We start from the raw sequence: 18509 nt of genomic DNA, 5'->3' as shown, positions 1-18509 counted from the left end.
CTTATGATAACGCAAGACGTGATATTAACTTGCCAGGGAGGCTAGACTTGGTTAAATTTGTCAGTTCCTCTTGCCCAATTCCAGCGAGGCTTGTGGTTTCATAATAAAAAGCCTCTTTGAGGCTCTGGAATAAGGCCGAGGCACTTTGGCTGAAAGATAGAATGAACAAAAAGATGTTTTGGTTCGGGAACACTTCATTCAGTGTTTGGGGCACTTGGAGTCCTGCAGTGTTCTGTCATTTTTAGAGTGAGCATTGAAACACGCCATTGATGTCAGCGACTTCTTAGGATATGCTGTGACCGAACTGAAAAAGCAGATAGTAGTGTTGTGCAATTTAGAGTGATTGCAAGCATTTCGCACCTTTCATCAACCCTCTGCTGCAGCATAACCGCAAGCATGTTTCTTTACTGATCTTTGATAGTAGTTACACTCGATTACTGATTAGTAATCCGATAAAGAAGCTGAAGCTTACGGAAAGAAGATCCATGCTGGAATCAGTGAAATCAAAACGGATACACTGGTATGATCTGACCGTGTTAAATTGTGATTGGTTTTTACCACCTGCTACATACAGGTGCTTTATTTTGAAGAGACTGGACTTTCAGAATAAAATTCTTAGAGTAACTTGTATAGAAATATCAGCACTGTTCACATTTCAACTAACAAGAAGTGTGAATAGCTGTGGCGTAGTTTGGTGGATAAAGAATGGAGGCGACCTGGCAACCAGCCAGAAGAAGCATCAGTGTTATATCAGTGTTATATATTACCACTTCCTGCAGGAACTTTCAGAATAAAATCAATGTAAAAACGAGAAATAGAGCACTAACTCAAATTGTCAGACTTTTTAATCCACTGTATACACAGCTAATCAGGTGTTTAGAATGATAGAGAATGATCATCTGGGGAAACTTGAGCAATGCATCCTTGATAATGAATCTGCCCCCATAATTGTGGTGTGATCTTCAAGCCACATCGCCCACTGATAAGCTGCTGGAGAGCAGCAAGAATTTCGCTAATTTTCATTAGCGCTCAGAGAAAAGTGGACCTGACGTAACTTTCTGTGTTGACATCTCACTTCTCCCCTCTGTTGCTCCTCAGCTTCAGCAGTGCAGCCCTTCAGCCCCTTCTGGTTCACCGTGGAGCCCCAGGACACGCTGGCCATCCGGGGGAACTCCGCTTTCCTCAACTGTTCTGCACACAGCGACGCAGCCACGCCGGCACACATCGAATGGAAGAAAGACGGCACCTTCATGAGCCTGGTTTCAGACGAGAGGAGAAAAATACTGCCCGACGGCACGCTGTTCTTCAGCCATGTGGTTCACTCTAAACATAACAAGCCAGACGAAGGAACCTATCAGTGTGTTGCCACCATTGAGAACCTGGGATCCATTTCCAGCCGCACGGCACGCCTCTCTGTAGCAGGTAAGGACTGCGAGATTAATCAGCATAGCCAGCATGTGATACAGTCCAAACTCAACTCTGGTTTATGCTTTCAAATGTGTTGTAGTTACTGTTGAGCTGTTGATCACTCAAAAGCCACTGTGAGATTATGGATGGAGCCGAAAAGCATTGACTAGACTACGTGTTTACCAGCAAGTGCTTTATAGACCTGCTGAACTCCCAACACGTGTTTGCACTTGTGCTGGCTGTCACATCAGAGTGAGTGTGCACATTCAAAAGCTGATTGACAAATGAGGCGATAAGGTTTAGATAATCCCAGCTTTAACTTTTTGTCAGGGCTAATGAGACGTCATAAGAAACAAAAGCTGTTTGTGCAGTGACTTAAAACCTGTCAGTCTTTGCTATGCTCCCCCCTTCACCACTGCATGCTATATGTGCACAGACATGTGGCGTCCGTATACATGAAAGGGTTTTGTGGTTTATTTTTCTTATTCTGTTGGGGGTTTTTTGTCCTTCAGGTGCTCGGCCATTTGTGCTTTCTTTTCTTTAAATTTCTTCACCTCGCCGGAGCCTGAATGCATTTGGATAAATGCTTGTAAAAAGGGTCTTTTTTTCATTACTCGCTGTACAGTGTGACCTTGTTCAGCTCGGGAACAGCAAGTGACGTGGGATTATTAGGTGTTTTGAGTCAAGTCATGCCCCAAAATTCAATTTGCAGCTGCAGGAGCCACAGAATGCATTTACTGTGTGCTTTCTGCTCAGCCGTGCTCCGCCACATTTTAAAGACACTCGACAGAGACCTCTTGTTGACAATGGTATAGCAAGCCTCTCAGACAGCGAGCGCCTGTGTAAAGTTACTGTCCGCCTGCCGTTCTGTTACTTTTCATTGGTTTTTGAATTGCAAAGTAATGAAGCAGTATGTTAGCATTGCAGAGATCGAAAAGATTTTTTTTCTCCTTCACTCAAAAAGCTCGCGGTCTAACTGTGTGTGAGACGAGATCTCGCAGATACGACTTCCCTTGGGAAAAGGATATAATACTATTAGAGTGCAGCAGGGTTTAAAATAAAACATCGGATGGTCAAATAAAAGATATCAGCATTAAAATGATTCTGTGGAGTTTCCTTGTGAACAGACAAATTAGATCTATATTTATTTTCATGAAGACAAATGTGCTGAATGCACTTTGTCCTCCAATTTCATCTACACTGTGTGCACATTTACTAGGATACAGTCTTTGCTGGCACATTACAGTGTTTCCACGCGAATTATCACCCGTCCCTGTTGCATGCACGCCCGTCTTTGTGTTTTGAAAACAGGGATTTGTGCTACTATAAGTCAAAAACTCCACGGGGTAGCTTTAACTATGCAATGTTTGGCATCAGTGGCACAGATTTGATGAAACTTTGGAAGATGACATATTTACAGAAATGTCATTTTAATTGGAATCATTTTTACAGCTGCCATTTACTTCTACTCCAGCAGCGACAGGGGTGGGAGACAGGTGCTCCTGGAGTACAAATAATATCTCCCCCTGCGCTCGCCTATAATGCAAAAGGGACGTGTTTAGTTCTTGTTCCAAGATGTGTTTCCGCTTTGAGACAGCATCACAGCCAGTGGGATCTGTCTGGGTCAAACATGATGGGATGTTAGATTCAATCAATTTCTATTTGACGAGAGTAGCAGGTGAAATCTGTCAGCTTTTATAGGCCCACGTGCACATGCGTGCTCTGGGGCTCGCTGCTCACATGGTAATTTATAGACTTAAAAGCTTCAGCCACTGTGCATGTGCATATAAACACAGACGCATTTATGGTCGCGCTTACATAAGCCCATACGCGCGCGCACACTGCTGTATCTCCAGCTGTCTGGCAGGTGGCCAATAAAAAGGTTAATTGCAGTGTAGAGAGAGCAGGCCATTAGGCCGCCATCAGACCCTGGAACGATGGCGCAGGCAGGGGTGGAGTGGGCGTGACCTCTCCGATGTAATGACGGAATGAGTCACGGATGGCTGGCGTGGCAGGGAGCATATCTGACAAATACCGGGGTAATATCTGGGATTGATTGCAAGGGGACGTGCTGCTCATTCTTCTCGAGCAAACGCGTCTACTTCCACACAGCGACGCAATCACGACAGCGCCGCTTTACCGTAAAACCGTAAAGGGAGGTAAAGCTCTCCCGCTTTACCTCTTTGCCCTGATGGGCTCCGCTACCTGACTTTTTTCAGTTCTGTTTGTTTATATGCACAAAGTGAAGGTGGAAACAGTATTTAGATTCAGTGAAAGACAAAACACGGTTAGAAGAACACACGGGAATGTAACCAATCTGAAGGAAATCACTGTTTAAAATGCAGTGAAGTAATTCAGACTGTTTCGTATCATTCAGCTGACGTGGGAATTATTTAAAAATGACTGTATGTAAAGAAATAAAACAATTAAAAGTCCTGTTTCATATATTTATATAGAGAGATGTTTAAAGGATTTTTTTCAGTTTCAACATTTGTTATTTTTCATAGCCTAGCTCTGAGCTCTCATTCATGTACACACGGTAAGATCTCTCTGCCTTGTGTTCCCTCTTTGCTCTCGCTTTGTCATCCAGTCTGTCTGTGTGTGTTTTAGCCTCTGTGTGTGCACAGTCAGATAGTGTGGAAACACAAGCAGGGCTCAGATGAAAGAGAAGGGGAATGTGGCCTAGTGGGGCGCAATCTTATGCATTCAGTTTGAGTCTATGCGAGAGAGAAAAGGAGGGGGGGGGAGTGAGAGAAATTATAGGGCAGAGAAGGAGTGAGCGGTATACAGCAGTGTTAGCCAGGACACAGAGCGAGACGCGCGTAATGAGAAATCCCATCTTAACTGTCTGCTGTTCTCCCACGCAGCCGTCTCTCCTCCCACCGGCACGCTTTGAACTCAGCCCTCTTTAAGAATCGCTTGAGGTGAGCCCCACCTCACTGCCGCTTAACAGGGAAACCCCCAAATGAGAAAATGGAGAATTTATTTTGCCCTCTCACTGTCTTGGAGCCTATTTGGTTTGTTTTTCCTATCTGACGTCTGTGTATGTACATGAGGCAGCCAAATCAAGTGCTTCACCTCTGTTCTGCTGTGCACTCTCTCTCTTTCTGTCACCTATAGGTTACTCCGGCATATAAAGATGGCAAAAGCCACTTATTGCTTTGCTTTGATATCATGCTTCACTGAAATCTCATTTTTCCCCTCCCCACAGTGGCAGAAATTATAAACTGAACACCGGCACCCTTCACGTGTCACATGTGTCGCCTCATATTTAATAGTACTCATCCTTTGATAGAGTCGGACGCCTTTTGAAGGATTTAGGAGTGTCGGCAGATTCTTTAATCCCCTTTTTTTGATGTATTTTAATCTGTTTTTTGACGAGGGGGGTAGGGGAGGGGGTGCGTCACACCCCCGGAGAAATGACGGCTTGAAAATGTGGAAAAGGATGATTGCATCACCGTTGCAGGGGGAGCGCTTTGTGCTGTTGTCGGAGGCACTTTGTTGTACTTGCAGTTAAGTTGACATCTTTACATATTGTGAATAATCACAAGTCAGCTGTGTTTTCACAACATAAAATGGATGTCAGCCAAACACGGATCAAGACGTTCAATTGGGATGAAACATAATAGGGCACTGAGGTTGCCATGGTTCGCAAGATTTCCTTTGAATGACTCTTTTGTGTGTAGTACATTTTCTTCGTTCAGTGGCTCGGGTAAATAAAATGGTAAAAGGTTGCAAGGGAATGAATGGATACATGGCTTTATATGCCCGCTTTGAAAAGGATTTTATCTGAGTTGAGTGATTTTGTTTTGTTTCTGTTTTTTTATAAGCGGCATATCATTACTTTTCACTTAAGGACAGGCAGACTTTTTTTTTTTAGCCTTTTAAGGCGCGATTGCGTCAAGTTTTGACAAACTCGCACATTCACCAGGTGGCTCGAGTAATATGCTTTGGCAGCTCGGTTTAATCTTTGTTAAAACTACCTCGGTGCATTCAGCTCATCACATACAGCCTTTCCTCCAGCCATGACAGGGACCGCTGCAGTTCAAGTTTCTGTTGAAATATTAAACTCAACACGGATTGTATTTATAAAATGTTCGTCAGAGATGGACGTGGCTGCTTTAAGGCAAGAGTACCTAGAAATACATGTATCAGGATGGTTTTATTGGCCTCTTAAAGCTTAAGAATGACCATTTTTAGGTTTACATGCAGCTTGGATACATACCCATCTGCACTCACCTGATTTCTGGAACACTGTATAAATGATTTCTACTTTCTATGTGTTTTATTTTGCTGTGAAAGCTACTTTTGGCTGGTCCCTTATTCACAAGTTGGTCACCACAGTGGGCGGCTCTGCATGTTTGATTTAGCAGATTTCTTTAGGTAACTCCGGCTGCCTCTGGGACTCAACCACAAAGGGATTTGTCTTTCCTCCGGGGGATCAGACTTACTTGTGCTCTCTGCTTGTTAGGTGAATGTATAAACCACTACGCTATAATTGTGTTCATTCTGTGAAACATTAATTATACTTAATGTGAGAATTAAAAAAGATATTTTCTTACCAATTGTGTGTCTCTGTTGGCTAAAGTCTAATTAGGTCACTGGAGAGCATGCGAGTCCTCCTTAGATATTCTGAACTTTGTTTTCTCCCCTTTTTAGGATCAATATATAAACCTCACCCTGTTTATAATAAACACACAAAGCAAATAAAATCAAGGACAAACAAACACCGGTCTTTTCCCTGCTATGTGCGCCGATACAGCCCAATCAGCTCACGTCTAACCACTCACGCCCACGAGCTTCTCAGCTGTTCGCTGAGGGTTATGTGTTCACTTCATTCATTCATCCTCTACTTCCCTTTCTTTCCTTTACCTCTCTCACCTTTGTCTTGCTTTCTTTGTCAGTTCTCTGAGTCACTAAATCACCCTCCCGTCCTTTCTTTTTACTCCCTTTACTACCCCTCACAGTCTTCCATTTTCTCTTTATTATCCTTTCAGTCCTCCACCTTTCAACTGCTTCTACACACTCACCGGTATTCACAGGCTCTAGCACTCACCCATTTTGCAGGCCCACAGTGGCCACGGCAGTTACATAGCTCCATCTAAAATATAGAATAATAAATCTCCAAAACAAAAAATCTCAGAGGAGCTCCAAAAAAGAAACAAACCATCCACATCTGTTTTTCCTCATGAATTTTTTATTGTTTTTGAGAGTGTCTACATTGCAAATCTTGAGTATGTCAACACTAAAATGAATTTTTTTAAAAAATACTGAGTTGGAATTCAAAGACACCAATGCCTGAAAGCAGTTGGTTCGGTCCCACCAATTAAATTCCTGCAGTCTCTACGTATTGCATATATTAAATGATTGTGGACTGATATGAATCAAAACTTGACTGGTTGACAGAGACGTGCAACCCCAGGGTGGTGATTTTTACTCATGTCCTGTTTACACTTGACACCTACAACAGTTGCAGATGGATCCAGGCTTTAATCTGCACCCTGCAGTCAATTTGTTGTGATTTGGAGCGACTGTTTTTAAAAATTCATGTCTCTTCAAACGCAGTTAAGTGCTGCGTAGGAATAATATTACCTCAAATATGCAGTAGTGTATTTTAAATTTCTATATAGCTTGTCAGGCATTACAGTTACCTTTGATCTGCATGCTGACAGATGTCTTCACAGGCATGAGCTTGCTCACTGCAAGAACCATAAGCAGGCTAACAAGTCCCTGTCCTCAGATGAATGAATCATTACCCCACACGTTTTCAGATGCATGACAAGCGAAACAACTGTAATGCACAGTTTGCGTGACTGTGGAAAGCGGGATAAGATCGACTTGGCTTTCCTTTATAATTTTGGCATTCCAGTGTAAGCCGATAAAGTTGGATGACCATCCAGACACCCATCTTCATTCGCTTATCCAATTCAGGGTTGCCATTGGGCTGGAGACTATCCCAGCAACCTCTGTGTGAGAGGCAGGGTACGCCCTGGGTGGGTCGCCAGTCTGTCGAGTTGTAAATTTGATTGATGGAATTTTGTTCTTCTTTTGGATGGACAGAAGAATCCAAAAATCCAAGCATAGATTCTGGTTGCTCCCAATGCAAAAAGGCGTTTCCCACTGATACCCAATTATGTGCCTCTTTCCTGCTGAGTTGAGGGTTGTTGCAGTGATGAATTGTTCTGTCCCGGAAGCAGTGTCAGGATCACAGTGGATTCCATTACCCTGATTTTCATCTCTCTCTGGCACATGTCAGGAAGGAGTGAAGTCAGCTCGAGATAAAGGCGAAGAAAGAGACACTTAGGCGCTTTCATCATATGTTAAGATGAAATTGAAAACATGTAGCTATCTTTGGGACAAAAGTCATGAAATTTGGAAATACAAAGACAATAAAAAACAAAACAGAAATTGGTATATGAGTAGTTGGATCTAACTGTAAAGATGAGACTAAACAGGACAAAGAGAAAGAGGACGGAGAAACTCGGCAGCTGAGAAAATATGATGCATGATGTAGGATATCTTGGTTGAGGATGGAGCTTTTGGGAAAGATCCATCTTTTTTTTTGCTCTCTAGAGGCTGGCAGTGGGAGAAAAGTGTCGGCGGGGAGTCTGTTGGGCTGGAGGTAGATGACAGCCTCCATTTTACGTGTATTCACTGACTGATTAGGTCCTCTGGGTAGGTGGAGAGGCTGATGGAGACAGCCCTATCTCTACTCTCCAGACACCGCAGTGTCTAGTGTGTGGTTTTGTGTGTGTGCATAGAAATTTACACCTACGCACTTAATTGTCTTTATGCTTTCAGAATTTTTCCAGTTGAACACCGGTGCAACAGAAGTTTGTTGCTACACACGTTAGCTGCTTCAACACAGGCTTGTTTCAAGCTTTTTCTGTTTTTGCAACGACTTAATCTTGCTCCTATAAATTGTCTCCCAAAAAAGTCCTCATCACACAAGTCACTGCTAAATCAAGTTTTTTGTATAAAGAGTTTTTTGTGTTTGTTTCTTTGAAGAGGATCGTCTTCTCAGTCACATATGCTGCTCAAATGTTAGATTAAATATGGCATAAAATTGTAATTGTAAAGGTAATAGCTGTAAGTCAGAAGCTCAGGCTTCACAATGTTCGCTTTCCCACATTTTTGTATCCTCAGGCACACAGCTCTCTCTGTGAGCATGTAAGCCCGCCCACCTGCACTTCCAACCTCCTGTTACAGAGGGGCAGCCAATCAAAAGAAAACTCAAAGAAGCGTGGCCTTAAAGGAGGGAACTCTAAAACGGATTGATTCAAACAGAGGATGGACTCAGGAGTTATGTTATATAAGACGAATGGACTGTGATTTCTGAGAGATTTTATAATCTCCCTTTCTACATGAAACGATGATGTGCTATGATCCTGTCCCATTATCTTTATTTCCTTTTGAGTTCATCACCTTAAACACCACAAATACTCAGTGTTCGCTGGATGTGCACAACCAGCAACTGGGCAATTAAAAATTACTGGCACTGTTTTTACTTCGGATTCTATTTCTCATGTAACCCTGTCCATTTATCTGGGCTTGGGACCAGCACTGGGAGGAGACTAGCTTGCACCTGCCTGAGGCTGTAGTCTGTGACTCCTCCCCGTCTAGAACCCAGGATCATTCCTGTGTACTGTGACTGTAGGGTGAGCACTAGACCATAAAAATTAAATGTTTAAGTATGAGTTAGAGCTCAAATATGACCATTTATACTAGTTACTGGTTGACTTTTTTTCTTTCTAAACCTCATATAAGACCTGGCGCTGCAGACTTACTTGTGGGTACATGGATATATAGAGAAAACACACCAACTCCTCTGTGAAATAAATTCCACAACAGTGCTAAAAGTAGCACAAACATACCCTCAGAGATAATTTCGGTGTCTGTGCCAGATTATACCCTACTACACGGAGAGTGTTTGAAAAAACAAAATACCTGGGGACATTTTCTTCGCTACAATGAAGCCGCAGTTAGAATTTCAAATTAAAGTGAAGTGTCCAATTGAGCTGAGAACATTTCCAGCCTGTTTCTACACTACGCTGGTACAATTACGATGTTCTAATGACAGTGATAATTGACTGCTGCCGTCAGCGGGTGAAGATAAACTCTTAATGACTTCCCAAACTCGCTCTCTTCTCCTCTGTGTTTTTCGGGGCCTCTGCTCCCCACCGTGCACCTCGACTCCCCTGCCAGCTGAACTTCAATTCACAACTGTACATAGTGCATCTCCCAGTATGTGGGAGGCATCTGCACATCAGTGAAGAAACTTCACTGCTCAAGGCTTTCCACACAACCTTAGAGATTTCCCTTAAATGTTCTCATTTTGTCTTTGGACCCAAAGGATAAAATCCCAGCATTGGTTACAATTTGGCTGGTTGCACATCATGTTAATCAGCTTGAGTGTTTTTGTCTTTTATAGACATCTTGCTACCATCTGCCCTAATATATCTACTAGTACTTGAACAGCATCATTTCAGGATCTCATGCAATTTTGAATTGGGCATCAGCGGCTATAGTTGTATGTGGGATTTCCTTGAAATGTGTTAACACCCTCGTAGGATGAATTTAACACATTTACCACATTTCACTAAAGCGATACACTAAATAAGACTATTCAAAATCTGAATTTGTCACATTAAAAGGAACATCACAGGATATGCTTTTACACCAAAAAGCATATTGGATAAACAACCAGAAATTAACATTAATGCTGCAAGATGTTGGGGAGATAAGTGAATTTAAAATATCAAAATTGAGCTGTGGTGTCTGGCACCAAAATGTTAACAGCAGATCCTAAAATCCCTGTAAGTTGTGAGGTGGGACCTCTGTGGATCTCACAGATGCTGGATTGTATTGAGATCTGGGGAATCCAGAGGCCAGGGGCCCGTTCTTCGTACCTCGCTAAGTAGGTTAGCCGGATTAGATTGTTGACGATTTCGCGTGATCCTGGATCAGTCGGTTCCCCGAAGCTCATCCGGGACTTGCTGTCATAGCAACAGAGCCGTAAGCGTAAACCTGCTCGGGAGCAGGTTTACTTTATGTAAACAGGATTAGATCGCGGCCACGCAGGTATGTCCGCTTCATTTATACGAAAGCAACAGCGATATTTTTCCACTGTTTTACCATAAATAAATATTATCAATGTAACTAAAGATAATGCAGCACTTGATCCTTTTATTGATGTCACACAGATACATACAGGTCATTTCCTAAAAAAGGGAAATGAACTATTAACATTCTATTACATGTATGTGATTATTACAGATGTAATTCATATTTCAGAGTAGTAATTGTAAATTACTTCGTGTAATCAAGATGAGAGACCACGGCTATAAAAGCGAAGGTGGATTTGGGAAGCCTGTCGCAGCCATGTCCTGTCCGTATACGCGACCAACCCATTGCGGAAGGTGCAAGATTGATAAGGAGAGTCCTCAGAATTCAGCGTATATTGCGGGATAGACAGGATCCTTTAGCTCAGCGCGACAGTGTGCTCATAGAGAGATATCGATATTCCCGTGAGGGTATTATTCACTTAACCAACTTGTTGACGAGGGGGTGCAGGACCACCACCTGTCTTTTTTTCCTCTGCCCTTTTCTTGGTTGCTGTTATGAACAAACTAACAGAGTATTACAGGCCAGTATTACCTTGCCAAGAGACGCAAAGCAATCTAAGAGATAAATATTACCATTCTGTAGAATACTCCTGTATTCCACTTTTACTTGTTCCCATGTTCTTGTGGGTCCTGTTGTGGCTCTAATGTGAAAGGGGATATAATATAACATATTATAATATAATATAATGCCATATGATATTGGACAATATAGTGTCATATGATAGATCTACCCTACCGCCTACTGGTGTTGGCCAGAGGGGCCGATGGCGCGATATGGCAGCCTGGCTACAACCGTAGCTTGCCTCCACCAGTGTGTGAATGTGGGAGTGAATGAATAGTGGTATCGTAAAGCGCTTTGGGTGCCTTGGAAAGCGCTATATAAATCCAATCCATTATTATTATTATTATTAAATTACCTACGAGTTTGATTTGTCAGCAACTTTTTGCCAGCCCTCTCTCCTTGCTTTTGCAGCCTTTGCAGTGTTCTCTTGCGTTTTAATTAAACTCTGAAACTCCTGAAATCCCTCACTCATGAGTTCTTGCTCTGCTGCCGGAAAATACCGAGCACGCCCCTTCGACATTTTCGCCGACCAATCAAAGGGTTGCCGATCAATGTTTCTACTATCGATGCGTAGCCCCTTTTACGACACCCAGTGATGTCACATTCCTGCGTCCAGCTGTAGTAATCGTCAACAGCAGGTGTGTTCGGGGAACCGGATTAGCGAGCTCACGGTTAGCGCGATGATTTGATCTTGGATGTGTCATTTGATCTTGGATGTAGTAAGCGACGTACGAAGAACGGGCCCCAGGTCAACACCTCAAACTCGTTTTGCACCTGAATCCTATTGCTTTGTGTCAATGTTTCCATAAAAGGGTGCAGGTAACTCAACAGACCAGGCCACTTTCGTTGATCCGTGGTCCAGTTCTGATGCTCACGTGTGCATTGTGGGTGTTTTTAGCAGTGGACAGGGGTCAGCATGGACACTCTAACTAGTCTGCAGCTATGCAGGCACATACGCCACAAACTACGATGCATTGTATATTCTGACACCTTTCTTTCAGAAATAGCATTACATTTTTGGGCTATTTGATCTACAGCAGCTTGTCTATTGCATCAGACCACACGGGTCAGCCTTCCATGTGCATCAGTGAGCCTTGGCCTGTCGCTGGTTTACCACTGTTCCTTCCTTGGGCCACAGTTAATAGACACCGATCATTGCAGACAGGGAACACCGCACAAGAGCTGCAGTTTTGGAGACGCTCTGACTCTGTCGTCCAACCATCACAACATAGCCCTCGTCAGACTCGCCCAGATCTTTACACTTGCCTGTTTTTCCTGCTGCTAACACGTCAGCTTCGAGGGCAAAGTGTTCACTTTGGGCCTAACACATCCCACCCTGTAACAGGTACCATGATGAAGAGATAATCGCTGTTATTCACTTCACCTGTCAGTGCTCATAGTGTTATGCCTGATCGGTGTAGTTGTGTATAGAGGTTAGAGACTGATTTAGAATAAATTCTTCACTTCTCTCACCTACCTGGATTCTTGTTGAGCAAAACCGACTGCAAAGAATCTTTCATCAAGTATTTAAAAAGACAACTTCAATCTAAAATTGTTAGTTTGTGTAGTTACTTTTGAACCTTTGAAAATGTTAGACTGTGTAAAAAAAGGCTGTAATTGATGAAAGTCTGCACTAACATCTTCATTGTGTCTTTTCAAAACCACTGTGAAGGTGTACATAAGCATAATTACAAAAATGATGTCGTTGCCATTACAAATATTGTGTTCTGAGTGGAACTGTGTTAAAATACGAAGCTCAGAGTTAATGGAGAGTGACGTCTGTGGTAGGAGGCAGATCTTACCAACCAAGTTACTTACAAATGACTTCAAATGACAAATTTGACTTTTAACTGTGGTTTGGCAGGATGATGGAATGGTCGCGTTGACAGGTCTCACAGTATGAAGGGACACGTAGACCTCCTCAGGTGACTGCACAGCAGGGTTCACTCCTAAATCTAAAAAAGAAAAGGTTGCCCGAGGAGAGCGTTATTTAAAGCTTCTCTGAATCCACATAAAAAAAAGAAGAAGACACCTGGCTACACTTGAGAGCATTTTGTTTATCCTTCCCTCCCTCATTGACATTCACTGGTTATGTCTCCTACCTTGTGGTTCTTCAGATAGAGACACGTACGCTGTTAGGGACCAGTGTGCTCATCCACGTTTCCCTTTCATCTCGCAATCCCCGTCCAAGTGAGCATACATGAGGCAGTTTTGGGTTTTCATACTAAAGCGTCCCCATGTTTCAAAGCCAAATTGGTCTTCATAAGGCTTTTGAACCCTGAAAGAGAGTTCACTCTGTTTTTTTTTTTTGATGGCTCCCCACGCCTCTAGGAAGTCTTTTGAAATACACCTCGGCATTCATCAGGCAGCTGCGGTGGACAGCAAAAGTGAGATTGGGGGGGAGAAGTTTTTATGCCACGTTGATGGGGACCAGCCAGCCTGGAGTTTTCATATTCAAGGTCACTTGTTTTGACAGCTGTTCATTTAGTTTATAGGGAGTAGTTTCATAAAAACTCATCCCAATATCAATGCTTTTATGAGCCTCTTCACTCAGTCACTCCTGTCTTGGCAGAAATCGGACTAAATAATGACAGCATATATCATATCTTTTATAGGACAGCTTATGTATGATGGTCTATTGTGAGTAAATGTGCAGTTCCAGGGTGACGGAGATGGGATTTGATTTTGTTGCTCTAGATGTAAATAAAATATGGTTGAAATGCATATTTTAACCCGGCTTATGCTGAAGATGCAAAAAGAAAAAGAAAAAAGCCTGTGTGTGTGTGTGTGTGTGTGTGTGTGTGTGTGTGTGTGTGTGTGTGTGTGTGTGTGTGTGTGTGTGTGCGCGCAGTTGTGTTTCATTGCTTATTTTAAGCTGAAAACCTCCTCGCTTTGGGCATAGATGGAATATAGTGAAGAAACTAAAGTGTGAAGTACCCAGAGCATCTCTGCTTTCTGTGCTTCAGAGATCAACATTATTTATGGCTTTCCATGAGCACTTATGGATATTACGACGGCAGTAGGAGAGGTGGGGCTTGCATGGAGAGGGCTACGTTTAAGGTGTGAGAGGTGACGCCTTGAAAACGTATTTCTCTCCACTTCCGCTCAGTTCACATCCCACGCTTTCCCTTCCAGCTGACTGGATTTAATCTTCTCCAAAAATGCCTTTTTAGTCCTCGGTTCTCCTGCCTCACTTAAGGTACATTCATTGATATTTTTTTTTCCCTTCAGTGACAAAGAGGCTTTGTCTCTCCCCAAAATGGCCACATTCTGCTTGACGACCCTTAATGGAAACTTCATTTGCATTTATTTAGTTGCTTTTACGCAAAACGCACACATTCCTCTCTTGGTGTCACTCAGAGCTAACACAAGGGATGGGGGAAGAAGGGCGTTTTGAAGGTAGCAGGCTGGATGGGTGGTACTCATCACGTATTCTCATGTGTTCTACAGAGCGACGGTGACAAACATAAAGGGCTGAATGACAAACCGTACGTGCTCTTCATCTAGAATAAGGACTGTTTGGGGAGCCTTTGGAGCCTGTTCAGACCTGCTTGAACACTGGAGTCTGTCTTAATGCACAGGGGCATGGCATGTGGGATGCAGGCAAGAGCTGTGTGAGCGAGAGCGACGTGTGAAAAAGGAGAGTGCGATAAACAAGGGGAGATGGAAAGCAAGGGAGTGATGAGCTGTTTCGTTGAGCGCTTCGGCTACGTGACGGAAAGTGTTTGAGTTGCCCTGAACTCTGTGTGTGAGGGCCCAGGGGAGGGTGTTCAGGCTTTCCCCACCGTCCCCACACCATGCTGTCACTTCATGACTTTTTGATTAGTGGATGGTGAACTGTGGAGGTGTTGAATTAAGGAAGGAGTAAGTGTGTGTGTGTGTGTGTGTGTGTGTGTGTGTGTGTGTGTGTGTGTGTGTGTGTGTGTGTGTGTGTGTGTGTGTGTGTGTGTGCACCCGTGCATGATTGCAGGGCAGCATGGAGGCGTTTGACTCGCTGAGTTGAGTCTGATGAGACTTGATTGATGATTTTTAAAAAAAATAAAAGTAGAGGCTTCCTGCTGTTAGTGTTGAACTGTGTTGTTACGGGATTGTGTCATACAACTGTTTGCGTGCTTTCTTGAAGATTGTGGAATATCTTGTGCTCCAAGGTCAATATCACGTCTTTTTGCTTTCTTTCTCTCACACGTTGACAGGTCAGATGAGGCAAAACAGCACCACAACAGCACGCCTTCCATTCTACACGTCTATCCATCTCACCTTTTAGATGTCTTGCGCGTTTAATGCTTACCTATCAATACCTTTTACATTTACAGCCAGGTAACGGAAAACTAGCCTGCATGTAGCGGTTTCATATGAGCACATGGCTTTCATTGCTGTGGATACGTGCGGTCGTGTGGTTAAAGGACAGTAATGCTTTCAGCTTGTATCATTGTAATGTGACATTTAGTTTGCTGGACAACACAATGTGCCGGCAAACAAATTGTCAAATCTATATAGTTAACACTGATCGGCACAGCATCTGCTGCGTTTGAAGGCAATGCGCTACAGATGGACTGAAGTAATTGCTATTAATGCCAAACTGTCAGGCCGACCAGGTGTTCTACAGATCTGTTGCGTCCTTTTCCATTAGGCATCAGCGACTGATTAGACTGCCTTCATGTTGCTTTGCATTATTCCTGATATGATTTTTTTTTTTCAATCAGAGTGCATTGTTTTCTTCTATGTATGAAAAGGCACAGCTGCACATTTGCCCTCAGTAAATAATATATCCGTTTCATATTTCCACATTTAATTAACAATAATAAAGCCGGCGAGTGAAGAGACGTACTCTGGGGCTATGGATGCTTCACACTCTGTGATCCTCATTCAAATACTAATCTTGTCCTCCTGCAGCCTTTTCAATATGTGCATTATGCTTTTGCAATGTTTGATGTCTGTGTTTGCGTTAGTTTGTTTAGTCGGCGCTTACGCGTGGCATCTGCAGCTCACCAGACGTGGCTAATGAACTTTGAAAGTGTGTTGTGTTTTACGCATGTCTACATGGAGAGATTGGTCTTCTCCGTTTGTCAGATTCCTTGTCGAAATATGAGCGGCTGTGCTCGGGCTGTTATTGACGCTCACTGGAGCATTTCGGAAAGATGTTTACATGAATGCGGAAAAGAGAGGAAAAACAATCATAACTGTTTTCTGATCTCTCAGCACTTGACAGGCACAAGCAGCCGGCTCCTTTCACTAATAATAAATTCATGGCTGTAAACTTTGACTGGAAAATCCCAAACTAATATAGTTACTAGTTGAATAAATTTTGCTTAAGACTTGAGATTTAGACAATCTCTAATGGCCTGTCACTTGGCAATGAGAGGTGTTGAAAATTTGCACTAAAACCCTTTTTTATCCGAACATAAAGTAACGCAATGTTCTGATTTGAAATTCAAAATGATGCTAGAGTTATTTATAGGATGGATCCAGCATTTGGATCAGATATCAGTCCAGAGCTAGCTCAGGAAGTGTGATCGGGTGGAGGTGATGATGTTCTGTCTCTTATACAACAATACAGAAAAGAATACAGTACTATGAGTTTGTGTTAGTAGTTTTGCGTACAAAGTAGTACTTTTGTAATGTTATTTACATTACATTAGCTCAATCATTCATTTATTAGCCATTTTAGCCTATGGTAAATAGTTGATTTCCCATTGGCAACGGCAGCTCAAGCGAAATAGTAATGCGTCCCAAACTAAATGGCAATGTGTATTTAAGGATGATACAAGAAGGGAACATGATTTGAAACTCACTCACTTTTGAGTCTTTTGAGGTGCTTCACTAAACAGGAGGTATTTCCTCCACTGGTCTTACAAACCACGATGGTACTACTTGCATATTACCTTTTGTGGCTCACTCATCACCCCTTGGCTGTCTAAAGTACTTCCAGAGCTTACTTAACTGTCTTTGTTATGAACAACTTAGGTTAGCGCTGTCGCGGCAGCTGCTCTAGTCACCAAGTCATCGTCTTCCATTTGTAGTTTTTGCTGCGTGTGGGAGCAGCTGGGTGAGGGCCCCCTCTTCAGCTGTAGAAGATCTGTAGTGTCCCTGTACTTATGGTACTTAAAAAAGAAAGAAAGAAAAGAAAATGGTGTATGGCATGTATATCTATAGTACCTTGCCACATCCTCACAATATAAAGCATACGTGGCTATGGGAAGGTTTGCTCAAACTTGCAACGTACACCTGGTAGTTTGTTCGGATCAACCATAAACAAACCGCTCTGGAACTCATTTGGAGCCACACTATGACCACCTCTTCCAAAAGGTCTTGGCGCGGTTGTTTTGGTCCACACCGACCGAGTGAGGTCATTGTATTCACACTTGCACCAAGGGGGAAAAGAGCCAGATTTCACTTAAATGGACTAAACAGCGCAGGTGTGCAAACACCTTAAGAATGATAACTGACAATTTGCCACTGCATCACACCTCTTGACCAAGTAAAGGATGATGAATGCTCCTGGTCATGTGCAGCGACATCATCACCTTGCATCCGTGCGAGCCTGCATCTGTGTGTTTGCAAACATCTGCTGCTTAAACAGTGCCAGCCCCATACTCGCAGGCATATAGTCACACAAATGCATGCATAGCCACTACTGTTTCTTCCAGTGATAAAAACTAAACAAGTGGCGCTTCAAAAATTGTCAGCGGCCACTCTGTCTGTCTGTGTACCCTACACTTTGAAAGGCAATTCCCTTTAAGTTAAGGAGTGAAGCTGTCTGCAGCACGTTTCGTGCTGTAATAGCAACTCACTTCTAATCCTAGTTATGCAGGAAACATTTTTTGTTCTACCTTAGCTTCATTGGGGTATAATTTGAAGCAGACACCCACACATGGATTTTTAAATGAGTACTAAATCATGCTGAAGAATAAGTTAGCTGTGTGCTTGTATGTGGTGGTTGGCACATTTACATTTACTTCCCTCAGATCAGTGGAAATGATGAGAGCTTTGTAGAAAATTGTCATCATTTCTTGAACATAAACTACAAGCTAACAAAAAGCCATGTCATTAGTAACTGTAGTGATGCTTGATTGCACAAAAATGACTACTGCACTACTAAAGTCCTAGTTTTTCTTGTGTTTACAATGGCCTTCCTTTGCTCCATTGCCCCCCAAAACAAACACACACACACACTCCATCATTTCTACTGAGCAAGACGCTCAATTTTCACCCGACCCCATCCTCCATCCATCTCATTTCCCTGCTAGCTGCACTTGCAGAGCTGGAGCATAAACAGAGCAACAGGGCTGCTGATAGCATCTGCAGATGTGCCGGCAACATCCCCAGATAAGAACCAGCAGCAGCATGCCCCCTCTCTAGCAAACAATAGAGCTCCTACTGAAATGTGTGGTAGGAGAATGGAGAGGAAAAAGAGG

At 43.0% G+C, this 18509-nt stretch overlaps 1 protein-coding gene across 11 annotated transcripts in view; it reads left to right on the top strand.

Moving 5' to 3' along the window:
* neo1a (neogenin 1a) overlaps positions 1–18509 on the top strand; it is a 154116-nt gene that overhangs the window by 55191 nt on the left and 80416 nt on the right. For all 11 annotated transcript variants that reach the window (XM_026162423.1, XM_026162407.1, XM_026162449.1 and 8 more), the window contains exon 2: positions 1099–1422. In XM_026162423.1, the coding sequence (XP_026018208.1) occupies positions 1099–1422 (324 nt within the window). The remainder of the gene's footprint in view (positions 1–1098; positions 1423–18509) is intronic.

This window comes from Astatotilapia calliptera, chromosome 1 (genome assembly GCF_900246225.1).
Source record: "Astatotilapia calliptera chromosome 1, fAstCal1.2, whole genome shotgun sequence".
NCBI lineage: Eukaryota > Metazoa > Chordata > Actinopteri > Cichliformes > Cichlidae > Astatotilapia > Astatotilapia calliptera.
Note: the sequence above shows the minus strand (reverse complement) of the source record. Positions and strands in the feature narration are given on the sequence as shown.